This window comes from Pseudorca crassidens, chromosome 1, assembly GCF_039906515.1.
Source record: "Pseudorca crassidens isolate mPseCra1 chromosome 1, mPseCra1.hap1, whole genome shotgun sequence".
Classification (NCBI taxonomy): domain Eukaryota; kingdom Metazoa; phylum Chordata; class Mammalia; order Artiodactyla; family Delphinidae; genus Pseudorca; species Pseudorca crassidens.
Window position 1 is genome coordinate 148,583,806 of NC_090296.1, and position 22,261 is coordinate 148,606,066.

Here is a 22,261-nt window from a genome sequence, read left to right on the forward strand (position 1 = left end):
CTCAACTAAAATTTATCCTTGTAAAGTAAATGGGGCCATGTCCCATGCCATTCTAGAAACCCAGTGGCTTCAGTCATCCACCCATAGAAGCCACGTCCAGCCTAGAGAGAGTACACCCAGACAGGCCCCGATCAGGCAAAAAGAAAATCTGGCCACTCATGATTAATGTCTCATCCATGAGTATCAAGGAGAATCCACCCCCTAGGGACCTCATATGTGCAGCATCTTCAGAGGTGCATGGAGATCAGTGGCCCCTTTTCTTCTGGTCCCTTCCCACCCAGAGGACCGTGTGACATCCTTTCCTCTCTCACCAGCTCATTGCAGGCCAACCCTTTGGAAGCACAGCCAGCAAGACCATCCCCAAGGAGCACACTGCATCTGCCCAAGATCTGGACACCGTCTGGTCCCTGGGGGTGAGGTTCAGGCTTGGCCACACTTTTGTCTCGAGGCGGGTGGTGAATGTTCTGGGACCTGGGAGTCAGAAGTGACACTGAGTGCTCTCTTTGCAGGGTTACCTCCAATACTCAGTCCTCTTCTATGGCTACTATGGCAGTGAGAGAAGGATCGGGAGGGCTGGCTACCGGCTGCCCTTGGCCTATTTCCTGGTGGGGATGGCAGTGTTTGCTTACAGCTTCATCATTCTCTTAAAAAAGTATGTCTGTTCAGTTTCTCAAAATACATGCCAAAATGATACATACGATCTCATTTCATCTTGTCACTCACCCTGTAAAGTCAAGGCCATTTTCCAGATGAGGAGACCACAGATAAAAGAGATAAATGCTCATTTTAACCGACACTGATTGAACACTTGAAGCTTTGTGCCAGGTTCTGTGTTGGGTCTGGAGAGACAAGAATCAAATAGACTTACCAGGTAACATCAGTTTAGACAATGTAGATGTTACTGACCAGGGTTCCTGGCCTTCCCCAGCCAATAGAAATTGACTAGAGGCCAGACAAGAAATTCAGGCAAGGCCTTACTAGGGCCCCTTCTGCAGCAGCAGGGAGCAAAAGCAAACAACAGGTTCCCTTGCTCCCTGAAGGGGGGCAAGCTTGTTTGTTATATGGGGTGCGGGTAGGGGTGTGTCCAGGTCAGAAGGGTGGCTTAGGTGTTTTGCCCACCCCTTAGGTGGTGGTGTGTGCAGGGGTCATGCGCAGCCCCCTGCTTTTGCTCCCGACACCCTCTTTTTGCTCCAGGCTCTTCAAAAGTGGCAGTTGGGTTTTTTTGGTCTCTTTGTATCTTTTGGGTCCAGAATTTGCCCCAGCTGCACAAGCACACAGTTATTTTTAGTCCCATACAGTTTCTTTGTATTTTGTTGCTCATGGGGAGGTGTGTCCATGTGCAAACATTGCAGCACTGCAGCAAAGGGTCCCGGGTCCCAGCCTGTCTCATAGGAACTGCACTAAAAGAGAGGTGAACGAGATGGGTTAGGTGACCAGAGGTTGCAGAAAGCAAAGCATCCTCCTTCGACTATTTGTTTGCCTGTGACCTAGTTACAAATTACGTTAAGGCCAGTCTCGTCTGTGTTGTGATGCAGTTCAAACATGTAGTTGGTTATTGAAAGCAGGGCGCAGTGCAAAGAAAGCAGACTGGCTGGGGCCTCATCTGTAAAATGGGCAGGTTGGCTCAGAATATCACCAGGTTCCCTTAAGGCTGTTACATTCTGTGTAGGAGCTAGATAAATGCAGAGTGACAGAGAGGCTCTGAGCCCAAGGAGAAGCGGGCCCCCACCCTCTTGGCTCACCTGCTACTTCCCTCAGATGCGTGTGTACCAGTACGTCTTCATCACACTGCCCCTTGTGGCATCTTTGCAAAGTGCAGGTAGAAGGGGCTGGGATTTAAAAAAGAACAATCATCATCACCATCGTCACCACCATCAAACAAAGACCTAGGGAGATGCACAGTGACTTGAGGACCTTCAGTTCCCATGAAGCTTTCCAGCTTAGCCTCTGGATGGCCTCAAGACCCCATGACCCCACCTAGAACACGGGCTCTTTGCGAGATGTTACAATTTAAGAGACAAATTGATGTCAACTCGGGAGCAAGGAAGTATGGATGGACAGAGTAGTAAAAGCTTCTAACAGGAGAGATGGTCTAAAAGACAGGGAACTTGCACCCAAGGAGGGATCGTGACCCCTGCCTTCCCATACACCTGAGGGAAAGTCGTGTTAGGGAGGGATCCGAAGTGCTTCTGCTTGGTGAGGTGGGGTAGTTACTTCAATGGGCAGGGGCTCCAAGGAGATGGATTCAGCTCAGAGTAAAGACTTTGGTTTCACAATCGCAGTCGCACAGAGATGCAGTGGATGCACACACCTTCAGGGACTTCCTGACCTCCAGTGACGGGAGAGCTCGTGCACCGGACTCACCCAAGAATTTGCTGTTTTCACACTGTTCAAAGCGGTTGGCTGAGGACGCAAGCCAGGAGAGGGGCTGAACCCAGCCGGCACTCTGCTTGCCCACATCCAGATGCGGCTCCTTGCTCTGCGTGGACTCGCAGCAGCCCCCTAGTGGCTGAACCTGCTCCTGACACTGTTCTTACATGACCCTTTCTGGTCCTTTTTTATAAAAATTTTTATTGGGGTAGAATTGATTTACAATGTTGTGTTAGTTTCAGGTGTACAGCAAAGTGAACCAGTTATACATATACATATATCCACTCTTTTTTAGATTCTTTTCCTATATAGGTCATTATAGAGTACTGAGTAGAGTTCCCTGTGCTGTACAGTAGGTCCTTGTTGGTTAACTATTTTATACATAGTAGTGTGTCTATGTCAATCCCAATCTACCAATTTATCCCTCTCCCCCTTACCCCCCCATAACCATAAGTCTATTTTCTACATCTGTAACTCTATTTCGGTTTTGTAGATAAGTTCATTTGTAGCCTTTTTTTAGATTCCACATACAAATGATAGCATGATATTTGTCTTTCTCTGTCTGACTTACTTCACTTAGTATGATAACCTCTATTTGCATCCCTGTTGCTGCAAATGGCATTATTTCATTCTTTCTTATGGCTGAGTAATATTCCATTGTATATATGTGCCACATCTTCTTTATCCATTCAGCTTTTGATGGACATTTAGGTTGCTTCTATGTCCTGCCTATTGTAGTGCTGCAAGGAACATTGAGGTGCATGTAACTTTTCAAATTATGGTTTTCTCTGGTCCTTTTTTGCAGGATGGCTAAGAATTCCCGCATGAGCCTCGCCAGCGCGTCCAATGAAAACTACACGTTCTGTTGGCGGGTGTTCTGCGCCTGGGATTACCTCATTGGAAACCCAGAGGCGGCAGAGAGCAAAACCGCTGCCATCGTGAACAGCATCAGGGTGAGTAAGCGAGCCTGTTCAGGCTGCCGGGAGTCAGGGCTCTGCAGATCACAGCCTTCACAGCAGGAGCCGCTGGCCCTCTGCTGGGAGAGTCAGCGTGGTCTCCTTCCCACGGTGCTCACAGACCAGGGCAGCCACGGTCTGCACCGAGCCGTGACATACTGTGCCTCCAACAGGCACCAAACAATCTGATGGTGTACTGGAGAAAAATACGGGAACGTCTCTTTTTTTTTACTTTCATCCTTCTAAAATTTCAGTGTGTGTATCTTTGTTCATTTGCGTAATGGATTGCTACCATGTTGCGTGTACATAACTTGTAAATGAATAAATACATATATGTGAGGGATATAAGCTTTTAGTGTTACCTTAGAAGATAATGCAGTCAAAGGCATTCGGAGACCTGGATCTACTGAACAACATAGACAGTTCAATGGTGCCCCCTTTTGAGAAAAAAAATGATTTAGATCATTTCAGTGACCTAAATAATTTACTCCTTCCCCTCTTTTTCCCATTCCCCAATTTCCTTTGTTATCTATCTATTATCATATAAAGCACTGATATCAATAGAATCTTATTGGATGGAGTCTAGACATTGAAGTTATGATGAAAAATACTGGATAAGTCATTTCTTTCATAAACTATTTCTGAATATTTATGATTAACGATGATGCTAAGCTTTTGATACCATATGTGTCTTTCTTTAAAGGAGGCTATACTGGAAGAACAGGAGAAGAAGAAGAGCAAAAACCTGTATGTATGAAGACTCCCCATCCTGAATTCATTGATAAGCTGTTTTAATTTAGTAGAAAAATCACCAGACTAGATCTCATTTTCACACCTTTTCAGGCAGTTCTTCTCCTTAAAGCCTGTCCTTCTGATAATGTGGAATGTGGGAACCCCATAATTTTTCAATAGCAGTATTTCGGAGTTGTTCCTCCTTCCATGGATCCGGCAGTAGGGTGAGAGGTCTGAGGCTGACCAGCTTCCTGTTCTTTTATTTAGATAATAAAAGATTTTTTTAGCACCAATTTCTAGTTTGTTAAACTAAGCAAAGACTAATTTTATTTAGCAACGAACCTCTGAAGTCCTAGGACACAAGTAGTATCCAATGCTTGTCGACAAAACTTCTAAAGTGACTTCTCGGGTTTGGAGTTCTTCTCAAGGTTGTGAGGGCTTCCTTGGTGAGGGTGAGGCCCTTTGGCCACAGAATGGACGACACAGAAAGGCGATGACCCAGTCCTCCTGGGCCGGACACGCCTGCTCATCCAATATCCTCACTGGTTCTTTTTTTTAAATTAATTTCTATTGGAGTATAGTTGCTTTACAATGTTGCATGAGTTTCTGCTGTACAGCAAAGTGAATCAGTTATAGGTAGACATATATCCTCTCCTTTTTAGATTTCCTTCCCATTTAGATCACCACAGAGCATCGACTAGAGTTCCCTGTGCTATACAGCAGGTTCTCATTAGCTATCTATTTTATATACAGTAGTGTGTATAAGTCAGTCCCAATCTCCCAGTTCATCCCACCCTCCCTGCCCCCTTGGTAACCATACGTTTGTTCTCTACATCTGTGACTCTACTTCTCCTTTGCAAATGAGTTCATCTCTACCATTTTTCTAGATTCCACATATAAGCGATATTATACGGTATTTGTTTTTCTCTTTCTGACTTACTTCACTCTGTAAGGCTCTAGGTCCATCCTCACTGGTTCTTTAAGCCCCATGATTAGTTCCTACAGTGCAGAAAGCCTGTCCTGGGGAGTGCTGGAGACCTGGGGAGTGGAGGAAACACCCAGCCCCCGAGAGGAAGCAGGGTGTCGTGGTGGGAAGGATTCTCCACAGGGTGTCAGAAGATGGATTCTAGCCCTCTCTTCGTCATTAACTTCTATGACCCCGAAACTCCCTTGACTTTTCCGGGCCTCTAATTCCTCACTTATGAAATGAAAGGATGGGACTCCATCCGTGCTTCTCAGAGGAAAGAGAACGCCCACCCACATCAGAATCACCCGTGGGCACTGCAGACGCAGACCCCTTTGGCGCCCACCCTGATTGACTGAATTAACGTCTCTGGGAGTGAGAGACAAGGCTCCACATCCTTAGCAGGTCTCGCAAAGCAAAACTCACAGGAGGTTTTTATGTTCCCTCAAATTTGGAAGCTCCTGCCGTCCTAAATGCATTCCAGTTAAAAAACGTCTCATTCAATGATTCATTATTACAAACAAACAAATCAGCAAGGAACCGAATTCTCATCTCTCTTCCATGCACAAATCCTGAGTCCTCCTGATTCTGTCAAAACTTGAGGAAAATAGATGTGTAAGAGGTATTCTGGGATATCCAGGATATTATAACAGGAGGTGGAAGGAAGAGGGTGGAGACAGGGGAAAACTGGCATGTGACTGCCTACTTCCCCCGCAAGCCCATCACGTGCATTTTCTGGTGTAATTGCCACAAGGACCAACAGTGCTGGAGGCGGGGAGGGGGAACCAGAGATGCAGGACCTGCCTCAGGGACCACGTGGGTAGCATGACCTTACAAATGATGACAGGGTGATCTGGGGACAGGAGGAAGTGAAGAAGCACTAAGGTGGTGTTAATGGACCTCACTCTCAAGGCTTCCATCTCTGGTGCTCTGACGCCATATCTAAAGCTCTCCTCTGCCAGAAGACAAGGTGACACTTAGCATTCCATTTGGGAGTGAGTTTCCTCATTGCGCAGAGGAAAGGCTAAGATCCGTGCAGAGGGAGATGCTGTGACCTGCCCAAGGTCACCCAGAGGGTGGGGAGCGGGTGGTACACCCCTCGCGTGCCCCTCCAAATCCTCCTGGCCACACCTCTTTCTCCAGCCCTTGATGCCAGGCAGGCTGTGCAGGCTGCCACCGGCTGCACACATGCCCCTCAGAGCCTCCACTGGTACCCATTGCTCGCTGCCCAGGGCTCCTCTGAGGCTGCAGTGTGGGGCACCCACAAGATCCCAGTCCACACGTGTTCATGCAACCGAGAGACTGGGTGCAGCACTGGGAGTCAGTGCTCTGGAGTGGCCCTTGACCACCAGGGAACAGGAGCTGATGGAAAACGCTCCGCATTTTCACCCCGGCCAGGCATTTCTGAGATGCCACCTCACAGGCCCCTCAGACGGCCCTGCAGCCGCCTGCCCTCTGTGGTCTCACTCCCCAGAACTTCACGCACACTTCCTGGCATCACTTCCCAGAAAAACTCGCAAACACACCTTTGCCTGAGGTTCTGCTTTCAGGGAAAACGGACTAAGACTGACCCCGAAGTCGGAAGCAGATGCCTTAAAGATAAGTCAATTGGAGTCAGTGAGTTCTCCAGGAAGAGTGGGGTTTTTTCAGTTAAAACTGGAAACTTACTGTAAATGCAGTAAGTCCCCTACATATGAACGAGTTCCGTCCCGAGAGCACGTTCGTAAGTCCAATGGGTTCGTAAGTCCAACAAAGTTAGCCACAATCGGCTCTCTAGTACCGCACTGGAATAGGTTTATCATACTTCTCACACAGATAATACATAAAAAACAAACACAAAGAATAAAACATTTTGACTCTTACAGTGCCGTACCTTGAAAAGTACAGTAGCACAGTACAACAGCTGGCATCCAGGGGCTGGCATCGAGTAAACAGGCAAGAAGAGTTAGTGACTGGAGGAGGGAGAGGAGGTGGGAGATGCTAGAGCTGAAGGATCATCAGCAACAGGAGATGGAGGGCGAGCTGCGATGTCACTCACGCCTGACGTTGCTGGTACAGGTTCCAGATGCATGTTCGCATCTTTGAAATTTCGCAACTTGAAGGTTCCTATATAGGGGACTTACTGTAGTAGCAACACGGTTGATTGTAAGAGGCCTTTGGGAAGTGAGACCTGGCGAGGAAAGAGGAGCCCGTGTCCCAGCTCCTTTCTTTACTCCTTCCTCCAGCAAATATTTATGAAGTGCTTCTATGTACTGGGCCTGTTCTAAGAGCTGAGAATACAGCCGTGAAGAAGACTTTTAACAATCGAGCGCTTGCTTTCTAGAGGGAAAAGACAGATAACAAATCCCAAGTAAATACGTGGTATAATATTGAAATCATGGTGTGAAATGAGAGGCAGGATCATTACCTCCCCTCCTTCCTCCCCCTTCCCTCTCCTGAGCACCTGTACCTGAGCTCCTATAACTGAAATGTGCATATGCTACAGGACTCCCATTTTAAGTGGCAAAGCAAACACTGAAGCCCAAATACTCAGACTCCAGAACGTGTGTGTGTGTGTGTGTGTGTGTGTGTGTGTGTGTGTGTGTGTTTCAAGCCCCACTGATGCTGGTGGCTTAGATTAATAACTCACTGTTGATCTCTTAGAAAATGAGGGATTCTGGGGGTGGGGGAAGAACACTGATTCTTCAGGGCAGAGAATCCACTTGGCAGTAAATGTCTTCCCATCCTCCACTGGCCTTTTCTGTGCATCAGGGTGCCCTGTGCAGAGCCCGGTATATCGTCCTCATATCTGCCTCTCCCCGCAGGGCAGTGACCATCTGCCTGAGGGTCATCGCCAACATCTTGGTGCTTCTCTCGCTGGCTGGGAGCATCTATCTCATCTACTTCGTGGTGGATCGGTCCCAGAAGCTGGCACAGTCCAAGAAGGAGCTGACGCTCTGGGAAAAGAACGAGGTACCCACACAACAGTAGCTGCCCCTCTGTTTCCTGGGTGTTTCTTAAGTGGGTTCCCTGGAAACATCTCCACGGAAAAATTGCAGTCTTCTTCTTCTAGAGCACGGGCTGCAAGAGCTTGGAGCCAGAGTGGCAACACCCGGCCTTGGCTAAATGATTTCCCTGGTCTTAATAAGGAAGATTTTGATTCAAAAACACCTTCAGGCATTTGCACAGTCTTTACCTTTGAGTTTTGCTGCTGACTGTGCTTTGCTTTTCTGGCTTCGTGTTCCTTTATATACATGTTTCCAGAAACTGACTTCACCTAGACTTGCATTGGCAACTGCACTGTCTTTCATTGCATGTGTCAAAGTTGACCGTGTGGGGATTATTGAACATTTAGGTGCTTTCCATATTTCTAAATCACAAATAATGCTTCCCAAACAGCCCCACACCAATGGCTTATTTTTTTCTTTTTCTTTTTCTTTTTTTTTGGCGGTACGCGGGCCTCTCACTGTTGTGGCCTCTCCTGTTGCGGAGCACAGGCTCCAGACGCGCAGGCTCAGCGGCCATGGCTCACGGGCCCAGCCGCTCCGCGGCATGTGGGATCTTCCCGGACCGGGGCGCGAACCCGTGTCCCCTGCATCGGCAGGTGGACTTTCAACCACTGCGCCACCAGGGAAGCCCCGTATGGCTTATTTTTTAAAACGCTCTTTCCCCTCCATTTATGGGAATATTCCCATGAATAGAAAATTACCAAGAGGAGGGTTATAAACAATTTTATAATTCTTAATATTTATTGCAAGATTCTTGTCCTGAACACTTGGCTCAATTTACCTGTAAAGATTTGAGTGGTAGAAATAGCACAAATGCTACCTCTCAGACCACTTGTGTGAACATGATTACCATCCTTGGGATTTAAAAAACAAAGTGGGCAGGCCAGGTGATACTTGTCAATTTATCCTCAATGTACAATAATTTTTCAAAATCTGAGACTGCATTAGGTAATCTCTTTCTATACCTCTTCATGTTTTATGTCAGTTAAGTGGGTTATGTATTGATAAATATGGGCTTGTATGTAGATAGATATTTTAAAGGTAAATTCAGAAATTATTTCTTCCTTTAGCTCACACCTCTTGTGTACCAGCTAAGCCTCCTTTTTCATTTGCAGAGAAAGTACATAAGTCCAGAGAAACAAGAGCCAGGCATAATTCTCTAGATAATTAATCTTCCATGTGCAGAAAGAATATTAAATTACCTCTCAGCCTTCCCTTTTCTATTCTTAACAGTTGCAGTTATTTCCTTCTTCCATCCGAGGTAAGGGAAGTAGAAATAGAATGAGATGGTAATTGGAGAAGGTGGCAGAAACGCCAGTAAATCTCAAAAGGCCTGTACGAGTGTCTTCAGATTAAGGAGTGTTCCTAGAAGGGATAAACCCATGGCAAAGTGGCCTTTTGAAAACAGCTCATTAGCCAAGATTTGGGGGAGGTTTTCCATGTAAGAACTGCATGACCCCCTGAATACCCCCCTCCCCGACCAAACATTAGGCTACAGACCAACTATGAGGTGAGGGAGGCTGGGATGCGGGTCCCCGAGGAGCTCAGTGGGGCACACCCTCTCTTGGTAGGTGAGCGTGGTGGTGTCCCTCGTCACCATGCTGGCACCGTCAGCCTTTGACCTCATCGCCGCCTTGGAGATGTACCACCCACGGACCACACTGCGCTTCCAGCTGGCAAGGTACCGCCACCCCGCTGGGAAATGGCTTGTTGTGGGTTACCTGTCCGGCCACCCACTGTGGGAACCCAGTCCCTCGGGAACCAGGGCTTGCTTTGTTCCCCCCAAAACTTAGCACAGGACTTCCCCTACGGCTGCATCTCAAGAAACTCAGGGGACCACAAGAGAGAATGGTGGGAAGAAGGGGGAAGAGGAAGCAGGGAGAGAGGAGGGGGCTGGAGAGGATGGACCAGGAGGACACGATGGAAGAAACGGGTGAAAAGGTGGTGATGAGAACAAGAGGAGGAAGAGGAGGTGGGAGAGAGGGAGGGGGAGGGCGAGGGGAAGGGGGAGAACAGGCAGAAAAAGCAGATACAAGAGAAAGAGGACCAAGAAGATGATGGACAGTGTGCCGTGTATCGCTCACGTTGGGTCCCTCAGTGGACTGACCGTGAGAGGTGAGAGACCCATGCTGTCTTTCCAGACGCGAGATGAACATCGTGCTTTGCTAATAATTCCCCAAAGCGTAGACTCAAAGCGGTTCTTGTAAGTCAGGGAGCCTCGGGCATCAGGGCTGTGCTGGGATGGTCAGTGGGTGTGAATACAGGTGGTTAATGCAGATGTGAGCACAGCAGGCGGGGAGTAGGGGCGGGGGAGGGGGAGGTCAGAGGGGGCAGCCCCCTGAAACCACACTTCTTCTCTAGCACTGGCATCATCACTGTCTTCCCGAAAAATCCCCGTCTCTGTTAGGGTGACTGTCGCAGAGGGTGGCACTGTCCGAGCCCCGCTGATTTACCTCCCATCCCTCCCGGGTCTACAGTGTTTGGTTTGTGCTTTCTCTTGTAATGCTTGATCACGTTCCACAGAACAAATTTCCCACAGAGCACTTTGGGAAGAATGGCTGTCATTCAGGAGTCGGCAAATGTTTTCCATAAAGGACCAAATAGTAAATCTTTTTGGTTGCGCGGGTCACACGGTCTCTGTGGCTCAACTCTGAGGTTGTAGCACAAAAGCAGCCACAGACAATACATCATCCGAAGGGTGTGGCCGAGTTCCCTGCAACTTTATTACAAAAATAGAAGAGGGCAGGGTTTGGCTAAAAGGCTGTAGTTTGCCACGATCTTGAAGTCCAACTGTCACTTCAGAGATAGAAAAACATCACTCGAAAGATCAAGGGGTGTGTGGAAGCCCCTCACCCAGGGTAGCTCTGGAAGGCACTCCCAGCCCCCCAGGCTTGAACCCTGGTCTCTGTGCTCTGCTCGGCACCTCCTCTGTTGACCTAGGAGAGAGCAGTGCTGTCCTCAGCAACTCCCTCACGGCAGGCACTGGGGAGGATCAATTCTGTGACTGCATTTGATCTAACAGCAGTCCTATTATACAGATTGGCCTCGTTATTCTCGTTCAAAACTAGAGAAACAGGGACTTCAAGAGACTTGCCCCTGATGAATTCAGGCTAGTTCTAGAAATAAGAGTAGGATATATGACTTTAGTTCCACTAACTCACTCACCAGCCTATTCAGGGCACAGTGAGAACCAGAGCCATGCGATACGAAGACGGCAGAAGGTTAAATTCTCTCGGTCCTTCCTTCAGCCAACAAGTGCCAAGTCGACTCTGAGGGTCCTGCCCTGTGTTAGGTGAAGACAGAGATAGAAAGGGAAGCTGAAGGGAATCCCTCCACAGTGCACAGGGAAAGCCAAGATGAGTCAGAATGATGCCCCCGGAGGTGTCCTAGCCCCTGTTTCCCTGCTCACTCCTGCACACTGGTGGCCACAGGTGGTAAACTCTGCACCTGAGGAGATGAAGGCCTGTGGGGATGGGCGACTCAAAGTTCCAGTCATCTGAAGTCTTTTCCTCATGTTAAATCTGCTTTCTCTTTTTCACCAACTGGCACTGGCTTCATGATTCTCCAAGTGCCAACCACTGTCCTGTGAGAGATTTGTAAACCTGCCATTTTCCTTTCTCATCTCATTTTCCCAGACATGTTTCTGTTAAGACCCAAGGCTGCAGCCTGGGAAACTCCATGACGTGTTTCCCCAAACCTTCCAACTCCGGGGAAACGGGCATCAAGTCTTGGATCACTGGCTGATAGAGGCTGCTGCGGGCAGGTACCATCTGCTCAAGGTTGTCCACCTGTGAGCAGGTGTAGACGTGCCCACAGCCCCTCACTGATTCAGCCCGTCTGACAGGTTCAGCCTGTATTTCAGAGCCAGACCACTGAGATCCTGAAATCTCACCTGCCTCTTTTTAACTGTGTGAACCCGAGCAGGTGACTTAAGGCCTCCCCATGTTCAATACCCTTGTCCCTTAAGTGGGGGTTATAATAATATGGACCTCACAGGCGAGACTCAAATGAGATAATGCCTGGAAAATCACTTTATAAACCAGAAGACAGGACAGGACATGGATAATTCACTCTACACTTCAGAGCCCCACTTCCTGAGCTCACACACTGTCTGCTATCCCAGCGGCTCTGAAATACTGATCCAGAGATCGGCTACAGTGGAATCACCTGGTAAGGAGATAAAAGGATTCCCAGACCCCATCCAGACCTCTCGAAACAGTGTAGATTCTGGAATTCTGTATTTTGTTTTAATGCCCACAGTCTGATTCTGAAGGAAACCAAGTGTGGCAACCAGCAACTGTCTTAGCCAAAACATGGTGGTCACTCCCAAATTGTGGTCAGTCTAGAACCATGGAGTGGTGGTCTGGTCATTCAAGGTGGGCTTGTGGCTTTCAGGGTCCTTGTGCTGTACCTGGGAAATCTCTACAGTCTGATCATCGCCCTCCTGGACAAAGTTAACAGCATGAGCACTGAGGTGAGTGCTCCGTCCTGGGGACGTGCCCAGCCAACCACTGCCCCCCCCACACCACACACACATACACACACGCACATACACGCATATATACACACACACATACACACATATATACACATATACAGACACACAAAGACACACACATATACATACACAAACACACGCACATATACACATATATACACATATACAGACACACAAAGACACACACATATACATACACAAACACACGCACATATACACAAACACACGCACATATACACATGCACACACACATATACACATACATATTGAATACATACATATATACACATATGCACACACACACACATACACACAGATACAGAGTCATCATCAGTGTTGTCAATATCACTGCTAGTATTTGCACTCTGTTCATCATGTTCAAAAATCAGTTCATTTGTGGTCTTCTCAACAGAGGATAGGAAATTTAGTCTCATTTCCAAGATAAAGAAACTGAGGCCAGAATTTATGGCTAGTCGGTGACAGGGCTGGAATGAAAACCTGGGTCTCTTGACACTCTTTGCTGGAATTCCATCAGGAAAGGTTATCAACAGCTATTGTAAATGATCCCAGGAGAATGGCAGACCACGGGACTAATTTTCACTTAGAAAATCAGGAGAAAATAAATATCTTATGGAGAGCAGTTCAGAGCAGGCCCCACCATCCCAGCCTAGGGTAGTTTTGGAGGTCATTTTAAACCTGCCCCACCTGTGAGGTGATCCCAAAATGGTAGGGGAAGAGGAGGCAGGGAGTAGGAGGCTTCTTCAGGGTTGTTTGCCCAAGCCATACCTTCCTAGCATCAAATCCTGCTGCTTATAAGATAGAAGAGGCCACAGGGAGAAATGGTTCTGCATCAGGACTTTGATGTTGCGTAGACTGGGTCCTTACCTGCCACTTCCCAGCAACATGACCTCGAGCGTTTGACTTCAACTAGCTGAGCTTCTGTCCCTTCATCTGTAACATGGAATAATCATTCTTACCTGACACTCTTGTGAGAATGAGAAATACAACATGCTGTAACCTAGGACAGGCTCTGACACTTTACTAGGGACCAATCAATGCTGTTCATTACAACTCTATGTTCGTTACTGGACCAACTCTAGTCAAGTGGCTATCAACCAAGCTAGAGATAGTGAGAGAGAGAGACAGAGAGTCGGAGACAGAGAGAAACAGAGATAAAGAAAAAGAGATTATTCCCAAGCAATGCAGTGATATCCTTGGTGTTCATGATGGATTCTTATTTACACATAACTGGACAACCTTTTCTTCTTCCTTCCCTCTCTCCACAGGAAACTGCTCCCCCCAATAGCACAACTCATTGGATAGATTCTACCATCTTCTTTGTCACCAGGGCAGCCCCTGGAGAAGAGAAGTGGTCCACGCCTGGGCCTGGGATAGGGCTCAAGAGAAACAGCACTTGGGCCCTGGAACAAGCCAATGTTCTGACTCACACCTCGCCTCTCTCAGAGGCCAACAAGACCACTGCTTCCACCCAGAGTCCGCAAGGCCAATGCTGGGAGACATACGTTGGACAGGTGGCTCCCTCGTTCCCTTATAAAGCCCTTTCGTGTCCATTTCATCACTTAATTCTAGCGACTTTCTGAAGTGTCATTATCTCTATTTTATAGAAAAGGAAAATAAAGTTCAGTGGAGGATTAGGATTTTCCAGGTCTCAAAATGAATTATAATCAGTGTAAGGACTCAGGCAGTCTTAACGATGTGCTTGACCCTGTTCTAAGTGCTTAGTCTAGAATCTTATTATCATCCTTAGAAGCAGAGATGAGGAAACTGAAGCACTAGAGTTTAAGTAACTTGCCCCAAAACACAGACAGTAAAAGAAGAATGAAGGGGACTTCCCTGGTGGTCCAGTGGTTAAGACTTAGCCTTCCAATTCAGGGGATGAGGGTTCGAGCCCTGTTCGGGGAGCTAAGATCCCACCTGCCTCGCGCCAAAAAAACAAAATATAAAACAGAATCAATATTGTAACAGATTCAATAAATACTTTAAAAAAGATCCACAGCAAAAAAAAAAAGCAGAATGAAGCCCTAAACCGAGGCATCTGCTCCAAACTCTGCTCTGAAGCCCTCTGCCTTTCACCTTCACTATATCCCATGATAACACCTCAAGTAGTCTCCTGTGGCTCAGAACGATAGACTTTTTCCCTGGCTTTGTGTAAAGCTGGCCTCAGATATCAAAATTCAAATGAACAAATATTTGTTGAGCAGCTATTATGTGCCAAAAATGAAGTCGCCATTGGAGGGGGCCCGGTGGCTCAAGCCATGGGAATGAAGAGAGAAGGGAGGACCCCAAGGAAGAGGTGGACAGTGGGAAGTGCAGGGCGTGGTGGCATCCAAGGACACCTTGTGTTGCAGGAGATGTTGAAACTCTCCATCATCGACATGCTGTTCACTGTGGCCAGCATTCTGCTCATAGACTTCTTCCGAGGACTTTTCGTTCGGTACTTAAGTGACTACTGGTGTTGGGACCTGGAGAGCAAGTTTGTAAGTAAGATGCCGTGTCCATTGGGGAAGTTCGTACGGCCAGATCCATCCTTTCCTGATGGCTAGGCTGGGAAACTGACATGGCTGAGAGAAAATACGTGAGGGAAGAGGGAAAGGCTGTACAAAGCTGAGTTCCCATTTCTTTCTTACATTTACCGTTTGCTGGGATGGCCTCACAGACAATGATCTCTACGTATCTAGGCGAGCAGAGAATTCTGTGTATTTGACTCTAATGAACTGGTTTATGCAAAGAAATTTGGAACGTTTTTTAATGCAGAAGTTCGTTTTCTCTTGTAGCCTGAATACGGGGAATTCAAAATAGCAGAGAACGTGTTACATTTAGTCTACAACCAAGGAATGATTTGGTACGTAGCAAAGCTTCCTGCTGTGCTTACATCTAATCTGGGCTAAGATTTTAATTTACCAAGTCTGGATGGGACATGGCCATAATAAACACAGTCATAAGAGTCAAGAAAGGACATAAAGAGTTTCTAATTGAACTATTTCACATATATGGTAATTTCAGTAATGGTTTTCTAAGCATTTTGCAGAAAGGACTGAGGAAGGAAATAGTCCATTTTTAGGCCACTATCGGTCACTGAAAAACAAACAAAACTGCACAAGAACCAGTAGAATAAGCTGCTGGGGAGGATTGTGGGGAGGCTAGGAGGAGAGGCTGCTGACCCCCGAGGAGGACTTCCATCAGTGGCTGTGTCACAGCTGGGAAGCCCGTCTTCAGCTACCCACTCTCCTTCCGTACTCTCACTTGGACATTGAGCCCAGGTGCACGGCTATCCCCCAGAAAGATAGACCTAGGGGAGGTCTGCTCACCCCGGGCAGCCCCCAGCCAAGGCAATCATGTTCCTAAAGATACTGAAGGCTGAAAGGGATCATCTGATCGACATGGAGCGTGTGTCCATGGGGACACGGCGGAGAGCTCCCTAACCATCCCTCCATCTCTGGCTTTCCCTACTGGACCACAAAAAGTGCTATTTGTTAAAATACAAGCAAACGACGAAAAAGAAGAAGAACCTGGGTGTCCCATACCTTCAGAAGACACAATCTCTCTTCATAATCATTCAGTGAAATGCAGGAGGAATGGAATATAAAGTAATATCCCTTTACTCAAATTCTGTATTCTTAGAGTCCACTTATTTTGAAAAATATTTTCACAAATACAGTATTAAAAATAATACAAAACATTTACTTAACATTTCTCCATTTTAAATATGAGGAAACTGAGGAAAAGAGAAGCTAAGTGTCTTGCCTGATGTGAGAAACCAAACGTTTTTTTAAAAAAGCGTTTTACTTATTAAACCTCTCTTTGCATCTATTTTCCTGCTGCTAAATCCAAACTTCGCAAGTATTGTGTTGAATAAACATCCAGTATAAGAAGATTTAGCCTTAAAGTCAGAAGATCTGGGTTTCATTCCGTATTTGGCCCTTATTTGCAGGGTAGATATACCTCTGTTTTCCCGGGATGTTATCCCGATCTGTCACTCTCAAAGGTCTCTCAGTTTGGATGATATAGCGTCACCCTTTTATTAGTCTCTGAGCAAATCACCTAATTTTCCCAGACCCACATTTCACGTCTAAAAACTTTGGCTATTTACCCCTCCTTTTATGGTTTCAGAAGGTTAAATGGGCCAAAGTGTGTGAGGATGCTTAGCACAAGGTCCAACAAAAGTAGCTCTGCTCCACATAATGTTGATCAAATCTGAAAGTCAATAATGTATTAACGTAGCCCCACCAACCCCATAGACAGGCAAAATCTAGAGCTTGCCCGAAACCGCAGTTATCCACCATTTGCCTCTTGACCGGAAGAGGGCGTTTCCTTTGCTAAGTGTGAAGAGGCAGGAGACACTTAGCATCCTTGTGCCAAGAGGATATTTTAAAACAGGCTCCCTGCTCATCTGCAGAAGTGACTTGTCTTATCTCCAGCAGGTGGAAGGTTGGGGTCTCAGATCTCCAGGGGCTTCTTCAGTTGTCTAAGCACAGAGTTTAAATCTCAAGCTCTCAGAACCAAGATAGACCAGAGGAGAACAGACGCTAACTGGCCTCCCATTGTGGTTTCAGGATGGGAGCCTTCTTCTCGCCATGTCTCCCTGCCTTCAACGTCCTCAAACTCATTGGGCTCATGTACCTGCGCAGCTGGGCCGTGCTGACCTGCAACGTGCCCCACCAGCAAGTCTTCCGAGCCTCCAGGTCAGTGAGCGTCAAGTCCGCTTCACAGAGAGAACTCACATCACCCACACTCGCCTTAGCCAGAGTGACCTCCAGCAAGGGGGTCTCCCCAACTCCCTGCCTGTCAAAATCTTGTCCGCCCTCCAGTTGCCTTTCCTCCCTGAAGCCATTGTCAATGCCCCACCCCTCAAATGAATCATGACTCTTCTTAAGCTCATGCCACATCTTTTACAACTTTTTAGTGAAGTTTAATAATCATCCAGAAAGGGCACACATCACAAATACCTGGCTTGATGAATATTCACAAACTGAACACAACTCTGTAACCAACCCCCAGATGGAGAAACAGAACAAGAACAGCACCCAGAAGCCCCCTTGTACTCGACACCGGTCGCTACCAGCTTCTAACAGCGTAATTCGTTCCCCCTCGCCACACCATTTTTTACTTGATGTAAATAGAATCACACTCAGTATGATCTCTTTTATTCCTGTCTTCTTCTCAATATTGTGCTTGTGAGAATCACCTCATTGAGGACACCCCCCTCCCCAATTTCTTTATCCATCCTCCTGTGGTTAGCTATAATGAATAACACTGCCTTGAACATTCTCACGCATGTCCTTTGCTGGGTACATACCTAGGACTGCACTTGCTGGCTCACAGGCCACGCATGTGTTCTCCTCTAGTAGAGAGCGCCAACTGTTTTGCCAAAGCAGAGGCGCCCTTTCCACTCGCACCAGCATCATGTGAGAGTTCCAGTTGTCCCACAACCTTGTCAACACTTGTTCTTCTCTGTATTTTTCACTTTAGCCATTTTGGTGAATTCATATCACATTTTGAACACCTTGATTAGAACTCATTTATTTTATTTTGACATAATAGTTATTGATGTGGGTGTGTATCTGTATCTTTCAAACTTTTTGACAATAACCAGCATGACAGTGTATTTATCTTTCACCTAGTGACCAGTGTAGATGCATATATTCATATATATGTTTTATATATAATTTATATATGAATGTGTATATTCATTGACATCTATGTAGGCCTATATATAAAAATACATGCATACATATATACACATATACATAACACATACATATAAATGGATACACACATATATTGAGTGTATATATATGTGTGTGTGTGTGTGTCCATACATATATATAAAGAGAATGTGTGTATATAAACAGAGAAAGGTCTCACAAATTAACACTCACCTATTTAACCACATTGTATGTGCCCTGACATTTCCTGTCCTCTTCTAGTCCAGTCTATTTCATTAGAGAGAGAGAGAGCATGCAGGCTGAGAGTCTCAAGGTGAACAGACCATTCATTCTCTTTTCAGGACTATATACAGGGCCTTGCACACCAAACAGACCTGTGCTGCCCTCGGGGGAAGCCTGGGCAGCCGAGCTTTCAGACCAGCTTAGGGCCCAGGGCCCAGGGCTTACTCAGGCAGACCATTCACCCTGAGCTGCCAGGAGCAGAGCAGATAAGAGGTTGAGAGAGACATCCAAGTAAGAGAGTCAAGAACCGTAACAAAAGAGTCAAACCATCCTCAGACATAGGGGACAAGTTCAAGGCTGGGAACAGGACAGGGAACCACTAGGTAAGGACTCAGCTGGGTGGGGCAAAGGTGCTAAGAGTTTTCCATGAATTGAGTTTATTGTGTGATGGCCATGGGGTCACCTGTCTCTTGGTTTGAGGTGGACAGGTGCTCAGCCAGCTTTTAGTAGATGAACAGGTTGGGCTGGGTGATCCACGAATTCCCTTTGAGCCTCCATTTCTAGTTTGCTAAATTGCCTGTGATCCTATAACAGACCCTTTCCTAGGCAGAGATGGGAGGAGGATTTTTCTGTTTGCAAAGAGTCCGGGCTACAGTTTCTGTGTCGGTTTTGTTGTTTTTTCGGGGGCGGGGCAGTGGGGTGCACAGACAGCATCGGCAGCTGGCCAGAGCGTGAACTCAGCGCCTGGTATTTGGTTTCTTTACAGATCCAACAACTTCTACCTGGCAATGCTCCTTTTTATGCTCTTCCTATGCATGCTGCCAACCATTTTTGCTATCGTCCGGTACAAGCCATCTCTAAATTGCGGGCCATTTAGGTAAGTTCTCTTAATTCAGTCCACTCTGCCTGGAGCTACTGACAGCTATAGAGGAAGGACCCCCGCATTGAACTGAATTCTCCTTCTGGCTCACAAAACAGGTCAACAGCAGAGAAAAACTTCAAACTCATGTCTTTTGAATCCAAGACCATTTCCCTTTCCTTGCTAAGCAGGCTGCCCTCAAGTATAATCATCTCTGTGCTCACCTTTAAAAGATACAGCCCACTTCGAATCAAAACGGGAAACGGCATTGCTCCAAGGCTAGAAGGAAATTCTACCTGGTCAATCTTTCCCTTCCAGAACTCAGAAAGCTTTTTATTAAGAGATAGTCCATGTCACTTTCTTTTCTTTTCTTTTTTTTTTTTTTTTGTGGTACGCAGGCCTCTCACTATTGTGGCCTCTCCCGTTGCGGGGCACAGGCTCCGGACGCACAGGCTCAGCGGCCATGGCTCACGGGCTCAGCCGCTCCATGGTACGTGGGATCTTCCCGGACCGGGGCACGAACCCGTGTCCCCTGCAGTGGCAGGCGGACTCCCAACCACTGCGCCATCAGGGAAGACCTGGACTATGGTTTTTATTTAAGATGCCGATGCCGTGAGATTGGATACGACTGAAGTTTTTTTTTAAATTTTTTTTGTGTGTGTGATACGCGGGCCTCTCACTGCTGTGGCCCCTCCCGTTGCGGAGCACAGGCTCCGGACGCGCAGGCTCAGCGGCCATGGCTCACGGGCCCAGCCGCTCTGCGGCATGTGGGATCTTCCCAGACCGGGGCACGAACCCGTGTACCCTGCATCGGCAGGCGGACTCTCAACCACTGCGCCACCAGGGAAGCCCTCCATGTCACTTTCGATTCTACATTATCTAGCTGCATCAAGACAGAAGTCACTTCAATTATCTTCACCTAGCATCTGCTTTAAGTCAGTTTTGATACAACGTATATGTAACATTTAGAGTCTATCTTTGTATACATTACACACACACACACACACACACACCATGTAGTTACTGACCCCATCTTCAAACCTACATGTTAATTAAATGGCTACTTCAGATGAAATCGTTTCAGGAATGTTATGTATCTTTCACATTCATCAGATACTTGACTTTAGCTTTGAAACTGACTTTGAGGATTGGACTCTAGCTAGCTAGCCTTTTTTCTTTTTTTTTCATGGCTTGCAGGATCCTTCTGCCAAAAGCAATATAATCTGGAATTATGGTTTTCTTTCTCACAGCGGACAAGAGAAGATTTATGACATCGTGTCAGAAACGATTGAGAAGGATTTTCCCGCGTGGTTTGGCTCTGTGGTTGGGTACATCAGTAGCCCTGTGGTTATCCTGCCAGCTGTGCTGCTTCTTTTGTGAGTACTTTCCTGCCTGCTTTGGGGGGACTTCTGCGTGTTTGGCCAAGAAGAAAGCACTGCTTTCCAATAATTGTATAAATTCAGTGAGTTCATTCAAAAGTCACTTACGGAGCCGGATGATCTGAGCAGGGCTGCTGAATGACACGGGCCAGGGAGGTAGAGCATGATTGATTCGTCAACAGCATTTCGGCGATCGCTGTGGCCATGATCATGGGGTTGAATGTGATTATCATTATCTTATTTTCCAGCAGTTTAATCTCAACATGGAATTTTACAGTGCAGCTAACTTGCGTCTGTTTTAACTTAAAGGGGAAATAACATCAAGTAGTTGATCCAATACTCCTACCACGATACACTGTAACACGCCTCTCCTGTCTTCACTCCTTCCTTACGGCTGTCCTCCATGCAGAATTCCAGGTCAATGGAGGTCGCTTTGAAAATCAGGAGAGAGAAAAGGAAAGCAGCTCCTTCCCAGCACTTGCCAGCCTGAAAACTCACTGATACCTTTTGTCCTCAGGGGGTGGTGGGGCGGTCAGTGGGTAGCCCACATCGGGCCGGGAACACAGAAGCCCGACCAGGGGGATGACGTACGCTCACCGCCCTGTGCTCTTCTGCCCTAGCATGCTCATCTATTATCTTCAGAGCATCGCAAGATCCTTAAAGCTCAGCAACCACCAGCTCAGAACGCAGATCCAAAACGCAAGTATTACGTAACCTTTGCTTCCGTGAATGGGCATCAACCATCTGACTGATTTCCCTGGCCAGGGAATACCAGTGAGGTCACATTTGCAAATTACTGGGACTCTTGGCCATGTGCTAGAGTGCAAGGCCACCCCTCCCCGGCCAGGAGCTCCCAGGGCTGTTTCTAAGAATACCCAGGCCCTCAATTGCCAGAATGAGCCTCCTCTCCTAGAGGCCTCGCTCATGCCCTCAGCACTTCAGCTCCCCCTCCTGTGGCCACCAAGCTTGCAATGTACTGGGCTTTACTGCTGGCTGCACTGACGGGGCGGGGAGAAAGGATCCCTCCCTAATCCCATGTCGAGTTGGACATCTGAGCCCAAAGACACTGTTTGGACCCAAAGACCCACCCTTTTCATATCTTTTAAATTCTGGTTGTCATTACGGTAAGTCCCCTTACGTACGAACAAGGTCCGCTCCGAGAGCGCAATCGTAAGTCCAATTTGTTCCTAAGTCCAGCAAAGTTCACCTAGGTTCCCAGCTAACACAATCAGCTACATAGTACTGTACTGTAACAGGTTTATAATACTTTTCACACAAATAATATATAGAAAAAACCCACAAAAAATAAAGAAAACATTTTGACTCTTACAGTGCAGTACCTTGAAAAGTACAGTAGTAAAGTACAACAGCTGGCATCCACGGGCTGGCATCGAGTGAACAGGCAAGAAGAGTTACTGGAGGAGGGAGAGGAGGTGGGAGATGGTAGAGCTGAAGGATCGTCAGCAACAGGAGACGGAGGGCGAGTTGCGATGTCACTCACGCCTGACACTGATGGAACGCACTTTCACATCTTTGAAAGTTCATAACTTGAAGGTTCATATGTGGGGGACTTACTATACCTTCTCTCCCATCTGGGGCTCAAACCA

The 22,261-nt window shown here is 47.0% G+C and overlaps 1 protein-coding gene across 1 annotated transcript in view; it reads left to right on the forward strand.

The window, feature by feature from the left end:
- TMC3 (transmembrane channel like 3) overlaps positions 1-22,261 on the forward strand; it is a 44,377-nt gene that overhangs the window by 14,445 nt on the left and 7,671 nt on the right. The window contains exons 6-19 of the mRNA XM_067698509.1: positions 315-413; positions 510-652; positions 3,176-3,323; positions 4,030-4,073; positions 7,827-7,974; positions 9,581-9,690; positions 12,405-12,483; positions 13,794-14,039; positions 14,877-15,005; positions 15,303-15,370; positions 17,082-17,210; positions 19,183-19,293; positions 20,526-20,651; positions 21,275-21,353. Coding sequence (XP_067554610.1) covers positions 315-413; positions 510-652; positions 3,176-3,323; positions 4,030-4,073; positions 7,827-7,974; positions 9,581-9,690; positions 12,405-12,483; positions 13,794-14,039; positions 14,877-15,005; positions 15,303-15,370; positions 17,082-17,210; positions 19,183-19,293; positions 20,526-20,651; positions 21,275-21,353 — 1,659 coding nt within the window. The remainder of the gene's footprint in view (positions 1-314; positions 414-509; positions 653-3,175; positions 3,324-4,029; positions 4,074-7,826; positions 7,975-9,580; positions 9,691-12,404; positions 12,484-13,793; positions 14,040-14,876; positions 15,006-15,302; positions 15,371-17,081; positions 17,211-19,182; positions 19,294-20,525; positions 20,652-21,274; positions 21,354-22,261) is intronic.